General features: G+C 53.0%; 2 protein-coding genes across 4 annotated transcripts; both read left to right on the top strand.

The window, feature by feature from the left end:
• The first annotated feature begins 390 nt into the window (after positions 1–390).
• Positions 391–9,329, top strand: LOC142915957 (uncharacterized). 3 transcript variants are annotated; one of them, XM_076061592.1, is made up of 8 exons: positions 391–581; positions 3,262–3,398; positions 3,542–3,619; positions 4,752–4,844; positions 5,021–5,126; positions 5,874–6,040; positions 6,501–6,740; positions 8,581–9,329. In XM_076061592.1, the coding sequence occupies exons 2-8, from the start codon at positions 3,308–3,310 to the stop codon at positions 8,739–8,741; spliced, it is 936 nt and encodes a 311-aa protein (XP_075917707.1). In that variant the 5' UTR covers positions 391–581; positions 3,262–3,307; the 3' UTR covers positions 8,742–9,329. The 3 variants fall into 3 exon arrangements, with proteins under 3 accessions (XP_075917707.1, XP_075917706.1, XP_075917708.1); XM_076061591.1 differs by having other exon boundaries at positions 3,542–3,631; XM_076061593.1 differs by lacking the exon at positions 3,262–3,398 and having other exon boundaries at positions 3,542–3,631.
• Positions 9,330–16,591: 7,262 nt separating this feature from the next.
• LOC142915956 (lysophosphatidic acid receptor 1-A-like) lies at positions 16,592–25,402 on the top strand. The gene is made up of 3 exons (XM_076061590.1): positions 16,592–16,710; positions 23,195–23,967; positions 24,922–25,402. Exons 2-3 carry the CDS (start codon positions 23,232–23,234, stop codon positions 25,251–25,253), a joined length of 1,068 nt encoding a protein of 355 aa, XP_075917705.1. The 5' UTR covers positions 16,592–16,710; positions 23,195–23,231; the 3' UTR covers positions 25,254–25,402.
• Positions 25,403–26,798: the final 1,396 nt, after the last annotated feature.

The following is a 26,798-nucleotide window of genomic DNA, read 5'->3' as shown; positions in this document are numbered from 1 at the left end:
AGATCACAGTGGTGAGTCTATGGGGCAGTGTTGAGTCTATGGGCAGTGTTGAGTCTATGGGCAGTGTTGAGTCTACGGGCAGTGTTGAGTCTATGGTGCAGTGTTGAGTATATGGTGCAGTGTTGAGTCTATGGGCAATGTTGAGTCTACGGGCAGTGTTGAGTCTACGGGCAGTGCTGAGTCTATTATGGTGCAGTGTTGAGTCTATGGTGCAGTGTTGAGTCTATGGGCAGTGTTGAGTCTATGGACAGTGTTGAGTCTATGGGCAGTGCTGAGTCTATGGGCAGTGTTGAGTCTATGGGCAGTGCTTAGTCTATGGGCAGTGTTTATCAATTCTACAGAATCTGAGCCTCGCTCGCACTGCGTATTCGCCTATCCGCACTACGGTTTATAAAAGCGCCCTGCTAAGGCCTCACGTGATAACAGCCCCGCCGAGTCGCCTGCCCGTGATTCGAGGCACGGAACGTCGAATCTCCTCCTCCACCACGACCACACGAGGACATTGTTTTGTTTGTAACCTCACCACGAAGGAGGATATAGCTCAAGACCCCCTCCCCAGACACCTACGCAGCGTTGCGCTGGTGAGTGCCGTGTTGAGGCCTATTCCGGGAGTGTCACCGGTCTCGGCTAGATTGCCCAGCCGACCGAGGCGGCACTTTGGCCGGCTACAGATGCCGCTGTCATGCGATGGCCTCCATAGAGACCTGGAAGATGGTCTCTAGGTTATGTTGTGGGCTAGCAAGCTTCCAAAGGATGCGTGAAGGCTGCCGCTCGGCTTTTGTAACGAATCTTTGCTGCGTGTTTTAAACTTGAATTATTTGCAATGCACGCGTGTCAATGTGCTCTAGAGGAGTTGTACAACCCTAGCTGCCACTGCTATTCAGTGGCCTAAATTATGGCTCTAGATTTTGGTGTTATAATTTTTTTATGTAGTTTATTGTTAAAAATTCGGTCACAGTCCCTATGATCACTGTTACATTGGATTTATGGCTTTTATTTTGGTGATTTAGAAAAGTTTTTTTTGTTTTGGCCATGTTTTTGTTTATTGTAGTACGGAGTTAGACTGATGGCTTTAATCTTAGTTGTCTTGTGGTTGTTATTTGACTTGCATCCCACTGGGATTTTTGCACACAGCGTTGGTGTACGGTGCTATTTCAGGAATATTTTGATATTTTTTCCTGTATTTTCTGTTTGCACAGTCACATAATCACTTTAAGATGTTTTCTTGTTCATGTGTTTTTTGTTTGTTGCGGTTGCACCCGATTCAAGAGCCGAATGGCTCACAGGGCTATACCAAATAAATGAACTATGAACTATGCGTCGCTCAAAGACTTCACTCGAGCGCGTCGTGTTCAAGCTCGATTTGTCTACCTTATGAGCTTACAAAGTGCCACCCAATAATTTACCGTGCGTCTGCCTCTTAGACCCGAGTGAATCGCTTGAACAAGTGCACATTCAGAAGCGTAAACTCTGCGAGTATCTCGTTTTGAATCTTGATGTGAAGCTTTCGTGACTGCAGTAATTCATATTCTTAGCTCTTTCGGTAAAGTCACGTTGAAGGGAAACAATAAAATAAAAAATATATAAAACAATTGAAAATTCTCACGACGTTTCGACCTGATGACGACCGTTTGTGTTATGGTCGAAACGTCGTGAGAATTTTTATTGTTTTATATATATTTTATTATTTTATTGTTTCCCTTCAACGTGACTTTACCGAAAGAGTTAAGAATATCTCGTTTTATTCATAGTCCGTGTTTCCAAGGACAAAAAAATTGCACATTCTCATTACCAACACATCGACCTGGCTGGCGGTCACAGTTGCCAGGAGCCCCTTTCCCTGTCGGCTTGACATTTTTTTCAACTCAATTGTTTTTTTACACAGCTCTTGGACAGACGTGCGGCAGTGTTGGTTTATACCCTGGGAGGTGCTCTCACTTCAGGGGCTGTTTCATTGATGGGAAAAAAACCTGAGCTGGGGCTGTAATCAATGTTGTTTTATTGATCTAGTTTAAAACAATCAGCACGAACATCGGTGCCAAACTAACACGATGTGAGGCGCTAGATTTGAAGCTTTCGCGATGTGCAAGGATTCATACTCTTTGGATTTTTTTCGGTAAAGCCGCGGAGGTAAAAAAAATAAAGTTAAACCCAAGTTAAACTTTAGCAGCCTTATAGTTTACAGCAGTATGCTCTGCAAGACAACCAGTTTGTCAGCTTAACTACTGCCTCCTGCCTCCGGTTCACGTGTGTAACGCTCTTCAACCTGCACACGGCCATCTCTCCGTCCCCCCCAACCCCCTGCAGCATAACAGAAGGCGGCTTAACTTAGCCCCCCCCCCCCACGGCCCTTCTTATCCCCCCCCCCTTAACCTGTATACAATCTCGGGTGTCTTAGAGTTCTCTTCACCTGATGCAGTAATTTTGCCGTGACGGTTTCCACCTCAAGACGGAAGCTTGTGCTGCTGCCTCCGAAACGTCGTGATTTTAATTGAGTTGTTTTTTTCATTTATTTATTGTATAGATTTTTTTTTACCTACGTGACTTTAGCAAAAAAAACAAAGAGTCCGATGCGAGGAGGCGTTTCCCCCAACGTTCGTTTTCTGCGGTGGCAAAAAATGCAGCCTCTGCGAAACGATGAGAACCTAAACATTTTGCTCAACACAGGAGGAACGTGTCCATCAGTGAGGGAGCCTTAGGCATGCATCCAATTGTCCCGTTGTGAAGGAGGAGGTCTTTAACCCGGCATGGTTGTCACCTGGTGTACAGGAGGTCGTGGGGTTTGATACCGACCCTGACACTCCCTGCTCTATCTTTGGAGTTGACGTTTCTCGCTCCCCGCGGCCGTGTGGATTTCTCTCCCAGAGTCCTCCGGTTTTTTCCCCTCCACATTCAGAAACGCCACGCGTTTAGAGTATTTTGCCCTGAATGTCCACTTGATATCAGCCCACCGTTTATGGGCCAATGTCTCTTCTTAAAAAGAGCTATGTAGCACGGTGGTGTGCTTCGCGTGGCAAGATTAAACATTGGTTAGTTTTATTAGTATATATATATTTTTAAAGTGATTTGTTTTACTCTTCCTGTAACTCTGCACTCACGCCGTGTTTTTGTTTTGTGTTTGTCGTCATGTTTCTGACCCAGTGCCACAGTTGGACATCTGTGAAAAAAAGAGCTTCATAGCGCTTTGGATTCCTCCTCTTGCAGTCTAAATAAATATCATTCCCACTGCTCCTCCTACTCCCTCCCCTTCACCCCTCCTAGCCAAGTGAAGGAAGCCGCCAGGCCGACCATCTGCCACCTCCCCCCAATGGAGGCTTTCCCCACCACCACCCGTTTAGTGGCCTTGCTGGTCGTTGTGCTGAGCGACCGTCACAACCCCTTCGCCCTGCCCCTTGACCGTGAGTAGCAAACAGCGCCGCTACCCCACTTGAGACGATGCCCCCTCTCAACGCTACTCCCACTAAAGGCCATCGACTAAACTCGACTCTTTTGACTTCACCAGGCAATGCCCACTGAGCTTCGTGGCTCTTTTTTTTTTCAGAAGCGCCCCGGCTCCTGCAAATGATGGCTTCAACGAAGCACTTCGACGTTCAAGCGGGGCCGAGTACTCGAAACACTTGTGGGTATCTGTGTGAGTAGTGTGTGGGTCTCTGTGTGAGTAGTGTGTGGGTATCTGTGTGAGTAGTGTGTGGGTATCTGTGTGAGTAGTGTGTGGGTCTCTCTGTGAGTAGTGTGTGGGTATCTGTGGGTCTCACACAGAGACACACAGACTACTCACACAGAGACCCACAGACTACTCACAGAGAGACCCATACACTACTCACAGAGAGACCCACCCACTACTCACAGAGATACCCACACACTACTCACACAGAGACACACACACTACTCACAGAGAGACCCACACACTACTCACTCAGAGACCCACACACTACTCACACAGAGACCCTCACACTACTCACATAGAGACCCAGACACTACTCACTCAGAGACCCACACACTACTCACACAGAGACCCACAGACTACTCACTCAGAGACCCACAGACTACTCACTCACAGAGAGACCCACACACTACTCACAGAGAGACCCACACACTACTCACAGAGATACCCACACACTACTCACACAGAGACACACACACTACTCACAGAGAGACCCACACACTACTCACAGAGAGACCCACACACTACTCACAGAGATACCCACACACTACTCACACAGAGACACACACACTACTCACAGAGAGACCCACACACTACTCACAGAGAGACCCACACACTACTCAGAGAGAGACTCACACACTACTCACACAGAGACACACAGACTACTCACACAGAGACCCACACACTACTCACACAGAGACACACAGACTACTCACACAGAGACTCACACACTACTCACTCAGAGACCCACACACTACTCACACACAGAGACCCTCACACTACTCACACAGAGACCCACACACTACTCACACAGAGACCCACACACTACTCACACAGAGAGACCCACACACTACTCACACAGAGAGACCCACACACTACTCACACAGAGACCCACACACTACTCACATAGAGACCCAGACACTACTCACATAGAGACCCACAGACTACTCACAGAGAGACCCACACACTACTCACAGAGAGACCCACAGTCTACTCACACAGAGAGACACACACACTACTCACACAGAGACCCACACACTACTCACACAGAGACCCTACTAACACTCTGCTGTATTTTCGCCCGCAGCTGCGGTTATCATCTCTGGCCACGTACGGTACCAAAGAAGCTCACATCAGGTGTATGCAGCAAAGCAGCAACCTCCGGACACACGACGGAAAGGTGCACGGTTGCGACATCACACACACACACACGTACAGGGCCCAGTTGAGTACGCAGTTTGTTAAGGTGCAGCACTGCAAGTACTTGCTCGGCCCGGAGCGACCCCCCCCCCACCCTCGGGAGCGACCTCTGCCCGCTTGCTGTCTCTGCCCCCCCCCCACCACCGCCTCACACAGCCAACCCCCCGTCGATGCTGTCGGAGCAAGACAGGATGTACAGGGCGAGAGAGGGAGAGGCGGTGTACATGGAGTGCTCGGTGTGGCCACCCGCCACCATCCTGTGGTGAGACCGAACGCCGCGCCTGAGCGTCCGTCCCTCTCCGCCTCTCCTCTCGCTCTCCACTCGCTGGAGACTCTTTTTGTTTATTTCACCGCCTGATGCCCACCGAGCCGTGCAGCTGTTTTTCAGAAGCTACCCAGCCATGTCGCAAACGACAGCCCTGACAACGAAGAGGCTCCTCGTTCATTCGGCACGCCGTCATCGCGCTTCGACGCTCCCTGTCGCGAGGACTGTACGTGCCCTGAACTTCTTTCGCACCCTACGTGGCCAACCGTGCTAATCAGAGGTACGGGAGCTGAGTCTGTTTTGTGAATGCCGCCAGCGGGTTTGCATGGCTGGCCACGTACGGAGCGAAAGAAGTTCAACATAGAACACTCCCATAGACTTCAATGTTAAAGGCTCCCATAGACTTCAATGTTAAAGGCTCCCATAGACTTCAATATTAAAGGCTCCCATAGACTTCAATGTTAAAGGCTCCCATAGGCTTCAATGTTAAAGGCTCCCATAGGCTAACATTTATAATTTCGCGCACGCGGGGGCGGGGTAGGGCGACTGTCGATGGCCACCACGCGGACGTGGCTCAGAGCGAGAGAGGGGCACTCAACGCGGCGGAGGGCCGCGTGAACCTCGCCGCTCCAACGTCCCCCGGGACGTTCGCTTCCGCGTCTCCCGAAGCCGCCGACCCCGGATCTCAAAACCCCCGACGGCATCGCCGTCAAACCTCAACGGTTCACGCCCCCCGCCTGCCAGGTTCAGGAACTACCGGAGGTTGAAAGTTAAGGGCGAGCGCTTCCAGATCTTCGAGAACGGCACCCTTCACATCGTGGACTTGCGGCGCGAGGACTCGGACACTTACACCTGCTTCGCCACCAACAACCTGAACACAGACCAGCTGCGGGCGCACCTCTCCGTCGAAGGTGAGCAAAGTCGCCGCCGACAACAAACCCGCCGGCCGGAATCCCTCTCCGATCCGGCGCCGAGCCGTTAACCGCCACCGTCGAAGACGAAGATCCCCCGCCGTGTAGCCTCAACAGGCCGCGGGGGCGAGGGCCGTTAGCGAGCGGCGCCTGTGAAGGCCGGCACGGCGCACGAGGGGGTGGGTGGCCGGCGCCACGCCCGACCGCCTTTGTCTCCCCGGTGCTGGCGATGTTCGCCACACACCGCGCCGGGTGCTCGTTTGAGGCCGAGTCGACCTAGGGGAGGCCCAAGACCGGTTCAGATAATCGTCACCGCGTGTTGGTGGCCGTGAGCGGGAATCGAACTCGGGTTCGCCGGGTTCGTAGCGCGGCGTAGCGCGGCGTAGACCGCTACACCCGCCGCCGCCACCACCGCCACCATTAACTACCACCACTATCACCCCCACAACCACCCCCACAGTGGCGCCGGGCGGTGAGGAGGAGGACGAGGAGGAGGACGAGGACGAGGCGGACGAGGAGGAGGACGAAGAGGAGGACGAGGAGGACGAGGAGGAGGACGAGGAGGACGAGGAGGAGGGCCAGGACGATGGCAAGGAGGCCTCTACGTCCTCGCCATCGGCCCCCAACGCCGGTAGCGGCCGTGACGGCGGTGCTGACGAGGGCGAGGATGACGACGACGAGCTGTTAGCTACCTCGCCAGGTACGCGGGAGGGCGGCGGCTTGGATCGTCTCACCACCCTGACGATGCAAATGGCCGTGGTCAGCCCAATGAGGTCGGCGGCGCGGAAAGTCCTGGGTTTTAAAAAAACTGGGTTTCTGGCCACTCCGTGAATCTCCATTGGCTGCTCGGGTTCCCAAATGCTTGCCCCATTCATGCTTGGATTCAATGTTAAAGGCTCCCATTGACTTCAATGTTAAAGGCTCCCATAGACTTCAATGTTAAAGGCTCCCATAGACTTCAATGTTAAAGATTCCCATAGACTTCAATGTTACAGGCTTCCATAGACTTCAATGTTAAAGGCTTTCATAGACTTCAATGTGAAAGGCTCCCATAGACTTCAATGTTAAAGGCTCCCATAGACTTCAATGTTAAAGGCTCCCATAGACTTCAATGTTAAAGGCTCCCATAGACTTCAATGTTAAAGGCTCCCATAGACTTCAATGTTAACGGCTCCCATAGACTTCAATGTTAAAGGCTCCCATAGACTTCAATGGTAAAGACTCCCATAGACTTCAATGTTAAAGGCTCCCATAGACTTCAATGTTAAAGGCTCCCATAGACTTCAATGTTAAAGGCTCCCATAGACTTCAATGTTAAAGGCTCCCATAGACTTCAATGTTAAAGGCTCCCATAGACTTCAATGTTAAAGGCTCACATAGACTTCAATGTTAAAGGCTCCCATAGACTTTAATGTTAAAGGCTCCCATAGACTTCAATGTTAAAGGCTCCCATAGACTTCAATGTTAAAGGCTCCCATAGACTTCAATGTTAAAGGCTCCCATAGACTTCAATGTTACAGGCTCCCATAGACTTCACTGTTAAAGGCTCCCATAGACTTCAATGTTAAAGGCTCCCATATACTTCAATGTTACAGGCTCCCATAGACTTCACTGTTAAAGGCTCCCATAGACTTCAATGTTACAGGCTCCCATAGACTTCAATGTTACAGGCTCCCATAGACTTCAATGTGAAAGGCTTCCATAGACTTCAATGTTACAGGCTCCCATAGACTTCAATGTTAAAGCCTCCCATAGACTTCACTGTTAAAGGCTCCCATAGACTTCAATGTTAAAGGCTCCCATAGACTCACGGAGGTGCACACATCGAGGGCAGTCAACCAATTTGCGGTCAAACGGAGATAACAGAACGCTTTGACAATAAAAAGATTCTCAGCATCGCAACTCTGGGCAGGGGTTTGCTGTTTTGGCAAAGAGCGTTGTTGACACGTGGGGGGTGGTGGCGGTGGTGGTGGTCGCTCACCGCAGAGCGGTGAGCGGTGGACCACCCGACGTCGATGATGTGACTGTCGGCGTTTTAATTTACCAAATAGTTTTAACCGTAATGTGATGGATTGTCTCTCTGAATGAGTGATTGGGTGGGTGGGTGAGTGGCTGAGTGAACAAGTGAGGAAGAGGTTTCAGTCTCAACTACCAACAACTTCCAACAAATCTTCCATCCCCTAGGAGGTGGTGGCGGTGGTGGTGTTAGTGGTGTTGGTGGTGTTGGTGTTGGTGGTGTTGGTGGTGTTGGTGGTGGTGTTGGTGGTGGTGTTGGTGGTGTTGGTGGTGGTGTTGGTGGTGATGTTGGTGGTGTTGGTGGTGTTGGTGGTGATGTTGGTGGTGTTGGTGATGATGTTGGTGGTGTTGGTGGTGGTGTTTGTGGTGATGTTGGTGGTGGTGTTGGTGGTGTTGGTGTTGTTGGTGGTGGTGGAAATGGAGGAGGAGGCGGAGGGTTGTAGGAGGCCCCCCCGGTACTCGTACATCGCTCTCATCGTAGCGATGGCGACTGACGTCTCGTTTCTCCGCTTGCCCCTTTGCAGCGGCGACGACGTCATCAGCAGCGGCGACGACGTCAGCGGTGACGACGTCAGCGGGGCGGGCGTCCGCCACCAGCAAGGCGTCTTGCTGCCCCGGTGCCGCTTGGCCCACGGCGCTTCTGCTCACGCTGGTGCCCTCGTTGGCGCGCGGCGGCGACGTCTAGAAGGAAGCTTTTCTTTCTCGCTCTCGCAAAATCTTTACGATTTGCGATGCCCCGTTGCGTTCCGACATCGTTTCTCGTTTCCACGCATTCACGTTGTCCCGAGTTTTATTCGGGGAAAAAAGTAACGCGCCGTGTGCCCGCGACGTCTCGCGGAGAGCCGTCTTGCGTGACGATTTTAAACGCGAGTTGCGACTGAGTCATGCCCTGAAGTTGTTCCGTGCTGCTGCTGCCGTGCTGAAGACGTAATCATAAAGGCGCAAAGTTAGCTGTTGCTGCTGTTGTTGACAAAAATGTTGCCGTTGTTGTTGGTCCAGCTGAGGCAGGGAGAAGGTGCCAGAGTCTTGCGGGGCGAACGCTGTTGTGGATCTGGGGGGGAGCGCTGTGGTGCTCTTTGAGTGATGTACAGCAAAGGGAGACTAGAGTCTTGTGCGTCCGTCTCGTCTCACACGCTTAGGTGAGGACATCACTCACGAAGAATAATATTTTGTTACCAGGTTAAGAAGGGCCCACAACTGGGGCCTATCGTTTGGCTTCGATTTCACCGATTTTCCTCGAGTCGAAATAAAAAACATCTGATTATGAATATAACAGCACGAGCTTTAACTACCCGGCTTCGCCCGGGACTTGGATTCACCACGCCCGGCCGCCTTTGTCTCCCGATGTTCACACCACAACATTTACTCGTTTGAGGCTGAGTCGACCTAGGGGAGGCCCAGGACCGGTTGAAATAATCGTCACCGGTGGTGGCCGTGAGCGGGAATCGAACTCAGGTCGCCAGGTTCGTAGCGCAGCGTAGCGCTAACCGCTACACTACAATGCGTTACGCTTCCACACACACACAGACACACACAGACACACACACAGACACACAGACACAAACACACAGACACAAACACAGGCACACAGACACACACAGACAACGCTAACCGCTGCACTACCGCTCCCCCCCCCCCCCCACACACACACACACAGACAGACACACACACAGACACACACACAGAGACACACACACAGACACACACACAGACACACACCCACAGACACACAGACACACACACAGACAACGCTAACCGCTACACTACAATGCGTTACGCTTCCACATGCGAGGGTCACGTGACAGATTTGACGTCACAGCTCACTTGCCATGCAAAAAATCTATACATTACTGAGCTCCCCCCCCCCCACCGTAAAAAAACACAAAAGTGTTTTTGTATAATGTTTGCACGGTGTACAGTCTGGAAAGTACCCACATGGCAAATTTCAAGTGTATTGCATGTCGGGAAGTACGCTAAACATTTTGAACAGACACACACATTCACAACTTTGCCTTTTATATACAGTATATGGAGATAAGGGAAACTACCGTTCGCAAACTATCACGGTTTGAAAGAGACGCATAACGACGCCTCGGTGGTGTTTAAAGAAGTTGTTACCACGTTAAATCTCCACATTCTATGGGGAACAAAATAAACACATCATGCTCCAGTTTAAATGCCCCGACCACCTCCACAGCCTGAGAAGCCATTCAAACACCGCCCGTGAGATCACCACGGAGCTTAGGCCAAGTTCGCTGACAGGTCACGGGACAGACCCAGATGCCATGGGTTGACTGAGACAATTGGCAGATGCATCACAGTACACATCCACACCCACCCTCCCACTCACCCGCCGACCGATTCACCCACCCTTTCACTCAATTACCCACCCACTCATCTACCCATCCAGTCGTTTGCCCACTCGCCTACCCACCCACTCATCTACACATCCAGTCATTCGCCCACTCACCTGCCCACCCACCTACCCACTCACCTACCTACCCACTCACCTACCCACTCACTCACCTACCCACCCACTCACCTACCCACCCACTCACCTACCCACCCACTCACCTACCCATCCACTCACCTACCCACCCACTCATCTACCCATCCAGTCATTCGCCCACTCACTCACCTACCCATCCACTCACCTACCCACTCACCTACCTACTCACTCACCTACCCACTTACTCACCTACCCACTCACCTACCCACCCACTCACCTACCCACTCACTCACCTACCCACCCACTCATCTACCCATCCAGTCATTCGCCCACTCACCTACCCATCCACTCACCTACCCACCCACTCACCTACCCACTCACTCACCTACCCACTCACTCACCCATCCACTCATCTACCTACCCACTCACTCACCTACCCACTCACTCACCTACCCACCCACTCACCTACCCACCCACTCATCTACCCATCCAGTCATTCGCCCACTCACCTACCCACCCACTCACCTACCCACCCACTCACCTACCCACTCACTCACCTACCCACCCACCCATCTACCCATCCAGTCATTCGCCCACTCACCCTCCCCACACCACACCGTACCGTTTGAACCTCTTCCTCCTGCGCTGATACGAGACATCATCAAAGATGTTCGCAGCCGCCGGGTCCACGACCCAGTGATTGCTTCTGCCCGGCCGGCCCGGCCTTCTGGGCACTTTAACGAAGCAGTCTCCAAACGTGAGGCAGCGACGGACAGAGTTTCCCCGCTTCTTGTCATTGTTCTGGTAGAAGGGGAAGTTCTCGGTAATTAAGCAACGGATGTCCCTCGCTGTCAGGCGCCCCTCGGCCGGGATGACAATTGCCATTGTGGTGCCACAACAGAGAAGCCGCTCCGTCGAAACCGGGGCCGTCGCTGTGCTGCTGCGACCGAGAAGCCACCCGGCTCCCATCACAGCACTTCCCCTGCCCCCCCCCCCCCACCTAAACACACACTCAAGTAGGGCCTCATGGGGAGGGGGGAGCACCTGCCCTGAGTTTTTACCCGAGAGGCCCCCTCGTGGGGGTGCTCCACGGTTTCTCAGGGTCAGGGGATTGGCAGGCACCCCCCCCCTCCACCCCCCCCAGGCCAAATGGCACTGCGGCGCCGTGGTTTAACTTAGAATTAAATGACCACGGAGAACTCGCTGAGAACCGCAGTGAGGAGATGCCCAAGACACACGCGGACCAGCAGCCAGGTGGGGAGCGGGGCAGCGCGGGTTAAGCGTCTCTGCCCATGGTGCACCGCGGGCTAGCGTCTCTACCCATGATGCACCGCGGATTACCGGCTGGACCCGTGATGGACCGCGGATGGGCGGTGCGAGGGCTTTGAAAGGAGGATAAAAAGGGATGCTTTGGGGAAGCACGGGGCCATTTTTTTATTTGGAGATCAACAGGAGGGAGGGATCGCGGAGCCGTCACCTGACTGTTACTCGCACGTCCGTGAGACGGGGCAGAGAACAGCCAGATGCTGGTTACAGCATCATCTATCCGCGACCTCCATCGCTGCGAGGTCGGACCGTAAGTACGAGGGAGAGAGGTAAGACAAAGGGACGAAATTCGGAGAGAAAATAGAGGGCAGACAGGTCCATTAAGTATCTGGCAGTAGCGAGATAGGTTAGACCTGTCCTGCTGGTCCGTACTGACACACACAGTCTAGTTCGATACTCGCGGGGAATAAAACCACTAATAGGATAAAGCTGTGTCGTGGTCACTGTGAGTGCGAGGAGGGAGACGGAGTGTTTGGTGTTCGCATACCGGTATGAGTGTGTACAGAGTGTTTTGTGTTCGCGCGCATACGCGGCTGTTTGCAGCGAATAAGGGAGTAGAATGTGCCTAGTGTCCGTACCTGTACGATCGTTTACAGTATTGTTCAGCGTGCGCGTACCTACACGAATATTTTCGGTGGTGCCCAGTGCTCGCGTACCTGCGCAATAGCCTACAGTAGCGCTTTGTGCTCGCGCGCCTGTCTGACGGGGTGGCGGGGTGGCGGGGTGGCGGGCGTGCACTCGCACGATTGTCTAATAGCGAATCAAGCGCCTGGTGTGCGCGAATACGCAGCTGTGTAAACAGCCCGTTAAATCGGAGCAAAGTAATCGCGGCGTGTTTGTTTTTGCTTAAGTGCGTGGAGCGTGGGTGGGAGGGAATCCCACGGGGGCGCGCCGCGCTTGTTTATTCCCGTGCAGGACAGGGTTTTACTTTGCGAGCGCGCTTACCGCGACACGCCGCCGTTGAACAGGGTAGCGCATCGCGAGCGTAAAGCGTACGAGCCGCTAATTAAGCTACGCAAACGCGGTCGACATCCCAGACAGAGGTACAGGGGGGCGAGGCATTAGGGGTCGGTAGTCTGGACCTGACAGAGCAGCCGGGGGGTAGCGGTATGAGTGGAATGGGGGAGTCGGTGGGCAACGGCCCCGACAATTCAGTGATGGCGGGGGACGGTAGCCCCCACATTTTCCCTCCCCCAGGACCTCACAGAAATGCTCAGAAAATCTACAAACCTGTTCCTGGGGGTCGAAGATTGGATCACCGTTTTTCCCCTAATGATGGTAATAGGTGTGGCCCTGCAGGTTACTTTTTTGATGGAGTTAAATAGAGATTTGTGATCGCGGGCCACTAAGGCAGACTTCATCTCCTCAGCAACCCGCGACCACCACCCATCCTTGCAGCGCCTCACGGCTCTCCGAACCTCCGAGGGAAGGCTGCGGTAAGCCTCCTCATTCTCTGACGTGGAATTCTGTTGCCAATAACAGTGGGCTTGTCGCTGTTTCTCAACCATCCTGAACACCTCTTCTGTCAGCCAGGGTCTCTTGGGAGGTCTGGAACGCGTACCCAAAGCAGCCATTGCAGCTGCATGAGTCACAGTCCTAAACGTCGCCCATTTACCCTCGACATCAGGAAGACTCGGGGACAATGCCAATCCCAGCCACACGCGATGATGAAATTCTCGCTTGCAACTTTCATCAGATAACTGAGACCATACCACTTTAGGTTGGAATGGGGTCCTGGGTGTACACCCACCACCGGAGTGGAAGAATGGTAGGCGCATCTGACAGATGACTAGTCGATGGTCAGAGGGCAGATCAGCTCCACGGTCGGTCCTGGTGTCAAGGACATGGGCTCGCATCCGCTGGTCCATCACTATGTAGTCCAGCAGATGTTCTTGCTTGGACCCGGCATGCATCCATGACATTGTGTGGATGCGCCGATGCCGGAACAGCGTGTTGGTAATTACAAGCCCATGGGCTGCACAAAAATCTAGCAGCCTCCTACCATTGTTATTGAGCTTATCTGGCCCATGCCCTCCAATCACTCCAGCCCAGGTGCCAGCATCATGGCCAACTCGGGCATTGAAGTCACCCAACATAATGACACTATCCCGAGGTGCCGCTTTAGCCAGCACCTGTGACAGGAGGTCATAGAAGGCATCTGACTCATCGGCTTTGCCTGCATCCCTCCACGGATGTTCGTCTTCGGTGGGGGCATAAATAACCACGACCACCACTCCTCACCTCCGGTTGATGGGAAGGCGAGCCCAAAGTAGCCTTGGGCTTACAGCTTCCCACACCTCACCGCCACGCTCCCACGCCCCCGATGCCGGAACAGCGTGTTGGTAATTACAAGCCCATGGGCTGCACAAAAATCTAGCAGCCTCCTACCATTGTTATTGAGCTTATCTGGCCCATGCCCTCCAATCACTCCAGCCCAGGTGCCAGCATCATGGCCAACTCGGGCATTGAAGTCACCCAACATAATGACACTATCCCGAGGTGCCGCTTTAGCCAGCACCTGTGACAGGAGGTCATAGAAGGCATCTGACTCATCGGCTTTGCCTGCATCCCTCCACGGATGTTCGTCTTTGGTGGGGGCATAAATAACCACGACCACCACTCCTCACCTCCGGTTGATGGGAAGGCGAGCCCAAAGTAGCCTTGGGCTTACAGCTTCCCACACCTCACCGCCACGCTCCCACGCCCCCTATCTCCTCGCGGTGCCGGACGGGCAACTCTGTCGTGGACAGTGCTGTGGGGGGAGGGCCAATTCCGATTGGCTCCTCCCCTCAAGGCGTCTGTGTCCAGCACAGTGGCTAAATGGGGGCTCTGGACGGGTGCGAGGGGCTGGTAACCCCTCCACCTTCAATTAATTACCACTAAACCACGAGTTAAACTGAAATATGTAACTAATAAGCTTGTGCCGGAGGCCCTGGGGGGACAGGCGTCTATGACATCTCCTGGCCAAACCCCAATTGGCGGAGCCAGGAGATTGAATCTCTATCCTCGGGGCTCCTCCAGAAACAAGGAAAAGCCACTACGGATGGCCACGTGGAATGTTCGAACACTCACTGCGGAGAAGAGCTGCCATTCCTCTGTCGGGAGCTGAACCGGTACCGCCTGGATCTCTGTTGCATTCAGGAGGTCCGGTGGACCGGTTCTGGCTCCTGCCACCATGAGGGGTGGACAGTTCTCTACTCAGGGCAGCAGACTGCCAAACAACAGGGTGTGGCTCTTCTAAGGCCCCCCACACACACACACAGACAAAGACAAAGATCCCCCATATAGCCTGTAACAGACTGTAGGGGCAAGTGCTGTTAGCGAGCACCTATGAAGGCCGGAACGGTACACGAGGGGGTGGGTGGCCAGCACCACGCCCGACCGTCTTTGTCTCCCTAGTGGCGATGTTTACACACCACACCAGGTACTCATTTGAGGCTGAGTCGACCTAGGGGAGGCCCAGGACCGGTTCAGATAATCGTCACTGGTGTTGGCCGTGAGCGGGAATTGAACCCGGGTCGCCAGGTTCATAGCGCAGCGCGCTAACCGCTACACTATCGCTCCCCACACACAGACACACACGCACACACACACACAGGGCACACACAGACACCCACACACACAGACACACACACAGATACACGCACAGACACCCACACACGCGTGTGCTCTTCTTCAAAGACTCTGTGAAGAATAATAGGAGCATTAAAAGCGGAGCCAAATGTTCAAACCGGCAAACGTTACAGAGTGGTGGTGTGTGTGTGCGTGTGAAACAAAGGCTGTCCACCTACCCCCCCCCCCTCCTCGTGTGCTGTTCCGACCTTCATAGGTGCTTCTCACTAACAGCACTTGCCTCTACAGTATGTTACAGGCTACACGGGGGATCTTTGTCTCCTTCATAGACATTGCTGCTGCTACTCGCTAACAGCATTTGCCCCTACAGTCTGTTACATATTCTTAGTTTTTTCGGTAAAGTCACGTTGAAGAGAAACAACAAAATTATAAAATATATATAAAACAATATGCAAACCAACACACAACACACCTGAAGATGACCGTTTGAGTTATGGTCGAAACGTCGTGAGAATTTTTTATTGTTTTATATATATTTTATTATTTTGTTGTTTCTCTTCAACGTGACTTTACCGAAAAAACTAAGAATATGAATTACTGCAGTCACGAAAGCTTTAAATCAAAAGTCTGTTACATGTTACACGGGGGACCTCTGTCTATTTACATGTGGGGGAGTGATGGCGCAGTGGTTAGCGCACTTAGCCACGATCCCAGGCAACCGGAGTTCGATTCCGCCAACATCAGTGACGAATTATCTGCACCGATCCTGGGTCCTCCCTTAGATAGACTCAGCCTCAAATGAGTACCTGGTGCGGTGTGTCGTAAACATCACCACTGGGGAGACAAAGGCGGCCGGGCGTGGTGTTGGCCACCCAACCGGCTCGTGTGCCGTACTGACCTTCATAGGTGCTCTCTAACAGCACTTGCCCCGGCAGTCTGTTGCAGGCTACACGGGGGATCTTGGTATTTTGTCTTGAAAGCACAAAGAATGTGTGTATGTCTGTGAGCAGAGTGGAGGATCGAGGTTTAGCAACTGGGGGGTTGGTAGGAAGAGGTAGTGATGGGTGGGACACGTAAAAAGAACTCGATTGGACGTGCAAGATGACATCATGTCACCCGGGGATTAACAGGCTTTGAGAAGATAAGAGGGGAGGGAGAGAGCAAATTGAATTCAGAGTTCACCTGGAGCCGCGCTGAATCCCAGCCGCCCTCAGCGTCCGCCTGACGCCCGTTGAGTGCAGCTGCGAACCATTGCCCAGGCAGAGTCTTCGCTGCCCAGCGTCCTCCCCAACTTCCACCGTGCGAGGTGAGTGATCGTTCAGTTGGTCAATTTCATTTGGCGTGACCCCGGGGTCCCGAAAAAATCAGGTCAATAATTATTATTTTTCAGTCCGCCCTCCGGTCAGCCATCGATCCTCAGCTTCTATGCCAAGGCGAGCCCGCGCCCGCAGTGAATTTAACGTGTTTATGTAATTTTTCAACTTTTTACGAAACTTAGTTCCCCGAGTAGCTCTCAACGAGGCCAATCGATTGACCACTAGTTTTGCTGTCGGTAAGGCAAGACTCGTGTCGCTACGCGTTTTTTCCCACCCCGGGGCAGTGATGAGACCCCCGGGGTCCTGCCAATTGCTTCAATTCAGCCCTGTTAGCCGTTAGCCCTAGCCTGAGAACAGTCGCACATCGCGAAGGGTGGGAAATAAGAGGCTAGGCGAGATCCGTGGAGTGTTCGCTGGGGGGGGGGGGGGCATAAACAGGGGTTCACTATTCACGCCGGGAATAAAACCTTGGTACAAGATTGATGGTCGACGCGTTGTGCATGTGTGTGTGAAGAGTGGTGGAACAGCGATTGGCACACTGCCGTGTGTGGGTGATATAAATTAGTGGGTTTGGTTTGGCCATGTTTGTTGTAGTACGGAGTTAGACTGATGGGATTTTTGCACACAGCGTTGGTGTACGGTGCTTTTTCAGGATTTTTTCCTGGATTTTCTGTTTCCACAAAGTCACAAAGTCACTTTAAGATGTTTTCTTGTTCGCGTTTTTGTTTGTTGCGGTTGCACCCGATTCAAGAGCCGAATGGCTCACAGGGCTATACACCAAATAAATGAAACTGAAACTGGGTGGTTATCCCGAGAGCGCAAACTAATGAGTATCCGTACAGCTGCGGAGTTTCTGCAGCTGCCAGCGAGTTAATAAATAACCACTCGAGGGCGGTCGCCGTGTTGACACAAGGGCTTAGCAGCTGGGGGGGGGGGCATCCCGCCCTCTCACGGGGAGCGGGGCGTCAGCCCCCACGAGAGCATAAACGTTGTGACGTTTACTAAGCGTTCCTGCTACATGTTTTTTTTCAGCTGTGGATTAACTTTCGAAAATCTGTGAAATCTGGATGCAAAAGTAACTGGCAATTCTTGAGAATATTTTTTTGTTTGTTAATCGAGAAATCTGGAGATAGTACGGCAAAGAGAAATCTGCAGAAAATCGGAGAGCTTTGTAAAAAAATATATTGGTAAATCTAGAGACTATATCTGAAATGTCTTGGATACAGTCTGCGAAACTCCTGAGAAATCTGGAGAGTCAAACAAAATCCCGAGATATCCGAAGAAAAAAATCGCTTCGAAAAATGCAGAGACATCTGTAGAAGGATCACACTCGTCCAAGACGTCCTTCCCACTTCCCGTGACTGCAGCCTCAAGGTGCACATGGCCTGGCACAAGCGTCGTGGTGACGTCACCGCCACTTAGTGGCGAATGGCGGTTGTTGTGTGTCTATGTTGTTGTGTGTCTACGTGTGTGCGTGTACACGTGTGTGTGTACACGCGTGTGTGTGTGTACACGCACGTGTATGTTTACACGTGTGTGTACACCTGTGTGTGTACACGTGTGTGTACACGCGTGTGTGTACACGTGTGTGTGTGTACATGCGTGCGTGTGTGTACACGTGTGTGTGTACACACGTGTGTGTGTACACGCGTGTGTGTGTACACGCGTGTGTGTGTATACGTGTGTGTACACGCGTGTGTGTACACGTGTGTGTATACGTAGGAGTTAGTTTCGGGTACTTTGTTGTTAAACAGTTGCTGAGCATAGGCACAAAAGTCAAACGAGCGGTCAGCAACTAACGGCAAATGTCAAAATGTAGTTAGAATGTAGTTAGGGTTCGATGTGTCTTGAATTGAGCCGAGGTCGTTGTCATCAAGAACTTGTGGGGATGAGGAGAAGAGGGGACGGGAGGGAATTCCAGAGCTGATAGCGGCAAGTGGGAATTTTCGTGTTGCTTCGGGAGCGTTTGGGGGAGGGGTGAGAGGTGTGCTTCGTCTATGCAGAGGATGATGCTCTGGGCAATAAAAAATAATTAATCGGGCGAGTGCGATTAGCGAGTGCGCGGCGTTTGTGGAGCCTTTTGGTAAGAGCACGGTTATCAGTTTGCTGAAGTTTGTAGTCGCTTACTGACCCCTGTGACCCCCCTACTGGACGTGTGTGGAAAAGAGCTTCATAGCTCCTCGGATTCCTCCTCCTGCAGTCTACATACAGATCGTGAGACTCTGCATCGCGAGGACTCGGGTGGTCAGCCTCTCTGAGTGCGCGGTGTTTCGGGGCTGCGTGGTGTACAAAGCAGCACGGTGTTGTAGCTTTGTACAGCCTCTTAAGTAGCAGTGCGCGTTGTTTAGCGACAGCGTGGTGAAGCAGTTTGTAACAGCGAAGACTATGGGGGGGTCAGCCTGGTGGGGGTGGGTAGGTGGTGGGGGTGGGTAGGTGGTGGGGGTGGGTAGGTGGGTGGGTGGTGGGGGTGGGTAGGTGGGTGGGTAGGTGGTGGGGGTGGGTAGGTGGGTGGGTGGTGGGGTGGGTAGGTGGTGGGTGTGTGGTGGGGGTGGGTAGGTGGGTAGGTGGGTGGGTGGTGGGGGTGAGTAGGTGGTGGGGTGGGTAGGTGGTGGGGGTGGGTAGATGGGTGGGTAGGTGGGTGGGTGGTGGGGGTGGTAGGTGGGTAGGTGGGTGGGTAGGTAGGTGGGTAGGTGGGTGGGTAGGTGGGTCGGTGGTGGGGGTGGGTCGGTGGTGGGTCGGTGGTGGGGGTGGGTAGGTGGTGTGGGTGGGTTAGGTGGGTGGTTAGGTGGTGGGGGGTGGGTAGGTGGGTCGGTAGTGGGGTGGGTAGGTGGGTGGGTGGTGGGGGTGGGTAGGTGGGTCGGTTGTGGGGGTGGGTGGGTAGGTGGTGGGGGTGCGTCGGTGGTGGGGGTGGGTAGGTGGGTGGGTGCTGTGTAGTGGGTGGGTGGTGGGGGTGGGTGGGTAGGTGGTGAGGGTGCGTCGGTGGTGGGGGTAGGTGGGTGGGTGCTGTGTAGTGGGTCGGTGGTGAGGGTGGGTGGGTAGGTGGTGGGGGTGGGTAGGTGGGTGGGTGGTGGGGGTGGGTAGATGGGTAGGTGGTGGGTAGGTGGGTTGGTTGTGGTTAGGTGGTCGTGGTGGTGGGTGGGGGTGGGTGGGTTGGTCAGCGTGTGTGAGTGCGCGGCGTCTATGAAGTACGCGGTAGGCGGAGTGGCCCCCCCACCCACCCCCACCACCCACCCACCTACCCAACCCCACCACCGACCCACCTACCCACCCCCACTACCGACCCACGTGTGTGTGTGCGTGCTTGTATACCATCAATAGGTAAACTCCCCCCCCCCCCCGCGCCAAACGGCAAGTCCACCGGCACGTACACCACCTCTTTCCTAAAATCCGCCAATCAAATGCTAATTTTTATGCTAATTTCTTCGTCAGAACACCTTGTTTGCTCGCACACAGTTTAAAGGTCCGCTGTCTGAGCGTGGTTGTGTTTCGCTAAATTCTCCTGTTTGATGAGTACTAGGTGCCTCGGTGAATGTATATGCTCTGACTTTAACATAGCTATTTCTGTGACCAGTTACAAGCTAATCACTCAGTTATTTCAATGCTAAATTCTATGCTAATTCCTTTGTCAAGGGGTACCTCTGCCGATGTGTATACTTTAACTTAGCTATTTCAATGAGCCATTTCAATGCTAAATTATATGCTAATTCCTTTGTCAAGGCGCTTTGTGTTTTTCTTCTCACACAGCTTAAAGGTCGTGATCTAAGTGTGGCTTCTCTCACTCCAGCGCTGTCCTCCAGACAGTCTCGTCCCTTCACCTGATGAAGGCTGCTTGTGTTGTGGCCGAAACGTCGTGATTTTTTGTTATTTTATTTTCACCTACGTGACTTTACCCAATAGAACCAAAGAGTATGCACTCACACACTCACACAAAGACCCACGGACTCACACAGAGACGCACAGAGACTCACACAGAGACCCGGAGACTCACACAGAGGCCCACACACTCACACAGAGACCCATGGACTCACACAGAGACCCACAGACTCACTCACACAGAGACCCACAGACTCACACATAGACCCACAGACTCACACAGAGACGCACAGAGACCCACAGACTCACACAGAGGCCCGGAGACTCACACAGAGACCCACATACTCACACAGAGACCCATGGACTCACACAAAGACCCACAGACTCACTCACACAGAGACCCATAGACTCACACATAGACCCACAGACTCACACAGAGACGCACAGAGACCCACAGACTCACACAGAGACCCGGAGACTCACACGAACCCACAGACTCATACAGAGACCCACAGACTCACACAGAGACCCGGAGACTCACACAGAGACCCACAGACTCACACAGACACCCACTGACTCACACATGGATCCACAGACTCACACAGAGACTCTCACAGAGACCCACAGACTCACAAATAGACCCACACACTCACACAGAGACCCACCGACTCACACAGAGACCCACAGACTTCCACAGAGACCCACAGCCTCAAACATGAATCTACAGACTCACACAGAGACCCACAGACGCACACAGAGAACCACACACTCACATAGAGACTCACACGAACCCACAGACTCACACAGAGACCCACAGACTCACACAGAGACCCACACACTCACAGAGACTCACACGAACCCACAGACTCACACAGAGACCCACAGACTCACAAGAACCCGCAGACTCACACAGAGACCCACAGACTCACACAGAGACCCACAGCCTCACACAGAGACCCACAGACTCACACAAAGACCCACAGACTCACACAGAGACCCACACTCACACAGACTCATACAGACACCCACAGACTCAAACATGGATTCACAGACTCACACAGACACCCACAGACTCAAACATGGATTCACAGACTCACACAGATACTCACACAGAGACCCACAGACTCACACATAGACCCACATACTCACACAGACACCCACAGACTCATACATGGATCTACAGACTCACACAGAGACCCACAGACTCACAGAGACCCGCAGACTCACACAGAGACCCACAGACTCACAATAACCCAAAGACTCACACAGACACCCACAGACTCACACAGAGACCCACAGCCTCACACAGAGACCCACAGACTCACACAGAAACCTACAGACTCACACAGAGACCCACAGACTCACACAGACACCCAAAGACTCACACAGAGACCCGGAGACTCACACAAAAACACCACGCACTCACACAGAGACCTACAGACTCGTACAGAGACCCACACACAGAGAGACCCACACATTCACACAGATACCCACAGACTCACACAGATACCCACAGACTCACACATGGATCCACAGACTCAAACAGAGACCCGCACACTCACATAGAGACTTACACGAACCCACAGACTCACACAGAGACCCAAAGACTCACACAGAGACCCACAGGCTCACACAGAGACCCACAGACTCACACAGAGACTTGCACACTCACACAGAGACTCACACGAACCCACAAACTCACACAGAGACCCACAGACTCACATAGAGATCCACAGACTCACACAGAGTACCCACAGACTCACACAGAGACCCACAGACTCACACAGAGACTCACACAGAGACCCGGAGACTCACACAAAAACACCACACACTCACACAGAGACCAACACACTCGTACAGAGACCCACACACACAGAGTCCCACACATTCACACAGAGACCCACAGACTCACACAGAGACCCACAGACGCACACATGGATCCACAGACTCACACAAAGACTCACACAGAGACCCGCACACTCACACAGAGACTTACACGAACCCACAGACTCACACAGAGACCCACAGACTCACACAGAGACCCACAGACTCACACAGAGACTCACACAGAGACCCGGAGACTCACACAAAAACATCACACACTCACACAGAGACCTACAGACTCGTACAGAGACCCACACACAAAGAGACCCACACATTCACACAGAGACCCACAGACTCACACAGAGACCCACCGACTCACACAAGGATCCACAGGTTCACACAAAGACTCACAGAGCCCCACAGACTCACACATAGACCAACACACTCACACAGAGACCCACAGACTCACACGGCCTTGGTACACGTGTATATATATAGGCTGTAGTGTATACTGTAGTGTACACAGTATGTATATATACTATTATTCTGTAGTGTATACTGTAGTGTAAACACTGTATACTGTATAGGCTGTAGTGGGTCACAATAACACCGTGGACCTTAAAAACGGACAAAACATCTAACAGGCGATGTTTCAGGCAACAGTCGTCTATCACAGCACAATATAGCCGCCTCATAAATTACCTTGTAACTTGACTACACGGCAAAAAACAATACTCAATTCGCCTTTTTTTAATATAAATCGGTCCATTTAAAAACATTTGGTTCGGGACAAGAGTGTAACGTTTCTCTTAACTTTAATGAATCTTCGCTTTGCAGGTGGGTGTCGGCGTGGGAAACAAAACGCGAGAACGAGATGGACGGCAGCTGCCACCACAATGAGACGATCACCTTCTTCTACAACAACATCAAAAGGCCACTGTACGACGAGTGGTCTGTCACCAGCGTGCTGGTCATGGTGCTCGGCATCACCATGTGCCTCTTCATCATGCTGGCCAACGTCCTCGTCATGCTCGCCGTATACATCAACAAGAAACGCCACCACCCCATCTACTTCCTCATGGCCAACCTGGCCGTGGCGGATTTCTTTGCGGGAGCGGCGTACGTCTACCTGATGTTCAACACGGGACCCAACACTCACAAGCTGTCGCTGCCGACCTGGATGCTACGCCAGGGGCTGATCAACACGAGCCTCACGGCCTCCGTTGCCAGCCTCCTGGCCATAGCCATAGAGCGGCACATCACGGTGTTCCGGATGCAGATGCATTCGCGGATGAGCGAGCGGCGCGTCGCGGTCGTCATTGCGATCATCTGGCTCGTGTCCATCATCACCGGTGCCATTCCCAGCATGGGCTGGAACTGCATCTGCAACATCAGCACGTGCTCCACCATGGCGCCCCTGTACAGCACCAGCTACGTCATCTTCTGGGCCGGCTCCAATCTCTCCACATTCCTGATCATGGTGGGACTCTACAGTCACATCTTCGTGCACGTGTGGAGGAACACGATACCCGTGCCGCAGAATACCTCCAGGTCCACCCAGAGGAAAAAGGCCACCATGAGCTTGCTCATAACGGTCACCATCATGTTGGGTAAGTGTTGTGGGTCTGGGCAGCAGGTGCTCATATTCGACAACACGATTCACATTCGTCTTCGAGCGTGTGTGCATGTGTACAGCCCCTTGTGTCGATCCGGTGCATGTGTAGGGAGTCATTTTGTAGTGTGGGTTGTGTAAAGGTGGGGTAAATAGACGTGGGAGCATAGAAAGTGTAGCACAACAATGGAGATTGTTGCACTGGCCACCATGTAGCCTCCGGGGCAGGCTACATCAATCTGACGTGCGTGACAGTCGCCTAACCAAGCACCGTCTTGGCTCAACACTCTGCTCAGCTTCTGATCGGATTTGGTGAATGTTCTCTGGGTGATTTTGGTTGTGGGCAACATTCATGGCTCATATCGCATGCCGAACAGCTTTAGGGGAAACAGTGGCCCAGTGGTTAGCGTACTGGCGCTATGAACCCAGCGACTGCTGTTCGATTTCGAACCACGGCTAACGGTGGCGAGTCGTTATCGGCACCAGGTGCGGCACCTCCCCAGTCGTTTCACCAAACTGCACCGGCTAGGTTGAAGTACGCAGAGGATTGACGAAGGCCTGTGAATTATCATTCGTACGACGACTATTCTAGCACAGCGGTTGAAACAACGGGGCAAAGTTTTTTTTTTATCTCCCCCCCCCACCGCCTCTGTCCACCCGGCAGTACGTAGGGGTCTAGCCACAGTTTGTCGATCGGCAGGTCTGGGTGTAGCGAGGTAAAGTGTGGTTCCTTGTCTGGCCAACGGTGGAAAAGCAGGTGGGAAAAGAAGCCTCTAAAGGGCCTCTCCACAGTTCTCCTCTAGTGGAGGGGCCCTCCTTGCAGCAGTCATGGAGCAAGCCATTGCAGGGTTGTGCCTTGACCTTCCACGGGTTTCAGGGAACAACGCTGATCTTGTTCCACACGTTGCTATCAAAATGCCTGACTCGTGTGTCTCGTGCCGTCGCCTCTCAGGAGCCTTCATCGTGTGCTGGACGCCAGGCCTGGTGATTCTGCTGCTGGATTCGTTCTGCTCGGACTGCAATGTCCTGGCCTTTGATAAGTACTTCTTGCTCATAGCGGAGCTCAACTCCGCCATGAACCCCATCATCTACTCGATTCGGGACAAAGAGATTGTCGCCACTTTGCAGCGAATCCTGTACTGCCAAAAGGCAGAAGCCATCATCACCAATGGCTCCGATAACGTCTCCAATAAATCAACGTCCACGGCGAATCACAACCTGGTCACGCCTATCAGTCACGTGACCACCACAAGTGCGATGAAGATGAATCAGTTTAAATTTTGATTTAAAGCTTTCGTGACTGCAGTAATTCATATTCTTAGTTTTTTCGGTAAAGTCACGTTGAAGAGAAACAACAAAATAACAAAATATATATAAAACAATAAAAAATTCTCACGACGTTTCGACCATAACTCAAACGGTCATCATCAGGTGTGTCGGTTTGCATAAATTATTTTTTATAAATAAATAAATGTGCCGTTGAGGGGGTCAGCCTGGTGGGGGTGGGTAGGTGGTGGGGGTGGGTAGGTGGTGGGGGTGGGTAGGTGGGTGGGTGGTGGGGGTGGGTAGGTGGGTGGGTAGGTGGTGGGGGTGGGTAGGTGGGTGGGTGGTGGGGTGGGTAGGTGGTGGGTGTGTGGTGGGGGTGGGTAGGTGGGTAGGTGGGTGGGTGGTGGGGGTGAGTAGGTGGTGGGGTGGGTAGGTGGTGGGGGTGGGTAGATGGGTGGGTAGGTGGGTGGGTGGTGGGGGTGGTAGGTGGGTAGGTGGGTGGGTAGGTAGGTGGGTAGGTGGGTGGGTAGGTGGGTCGGTGGTGGGGGTGGTTCGGTGGTGGGTCGGTGGTGGGGGTGGGTAGGTGGTGTGGGTGGGTTAGGTGGGTGGTTAGGTGGTGGGGGGTGGGTAGGTGGGTCGGTAGTGGGGTGGGTAGGTGGGTGGGTGGTGGGGGTGGGTAGGTGGGTCGGTTGTGGGGGTGGGTGGGTAGGTGGTGGGGGTGCGTCGGTGGTGGGGGTGGGTAGGTGGGTGGGTGCTGTGTAGTGGGTGGGTGGTGGGGGTGGGTGGGTAGGTGGTGAGGGTGCGTCGGTGGTGGGGGTAGGTGGGTGGGTGCTGTGTAGTGGGTCGGTGGTGAGGGTGGGTGGGTAGGTGGTGGGGGTGGGTAGGTGGGTGGGTGGTGGGGGTGGGTAGATGGGTAGGTGGTGGGTAGGTGGGTTGGTTGTGGTTAGGTGGTCGTGGTGGTGGGTGGGGGTGGGTGGGTTGGTCAGCGTGTGTGAGTGCGCGGCGTCTATGAAGTACGCGGTAGGCGGAGTGGCCCCCCCACCCACCCCCACCACCCACCCACCTACCCAACCCCACCACCGACCCACCTACCCACCCCCACTACCGACCCACGTGTGTGTGTGCGTGCTTGTATACCATCAATAGGTAAACTCCCCCCCCCCCCGCGCCAAACGGCAAGTCCACCGGCACGTACACCACCTCTTTCCTAAAATCCGCCAATCAAATGCTAATTTTTATGCTAATTTCTTCGTCAGAACACCTTGTTTGCTCGCACACAGTTTAAAGGTCCGCTGTCTGAGCGTGGTTGTGTTTCGCTAAATTCTCCTGTTTGATGAGTACTAGGTGCCTCGGTGAATGTATATGCTCTGACTTTAACATAGCTATTTCTGTGACCAGTTACAAGCTAATCACTCAGTTATTTCAATGCTAAATTCTATGCTAATTCCTTTGTCAAGGGGTACCTCTGCCGATGTGTATACTTTAACTTAGCTATTTCAATGAGCCATTTCAATGCTAAATTATATGCTAATTCCTTTGTCAAGGCGCTTTGTGTTTTTCTTC

This window comes from Petromyzon marinus, unplaced genomic scaffold (assembly GCF_048934315.1).
Source record: "Petromyzon marinus isolate PM22_M1 ecotype Great Lakes invasive population unplaced genomic scaffold, UKy_Petmar_22M1.pri1.0 PM_G_Scaffold_37, whole genome shotgun sequence".
Lineage (NCBI taxonomy): Eukaryota > Metazoa > Chordata > Hyperoartia > Petromyzontiformes > Petromyzontidae > Petromyzon > Petromyzon marinus.
Note: the sequence above shows the minus strand (reverse complement) of the source record. Positions and strands in the feature narration are given on the sequence as shown.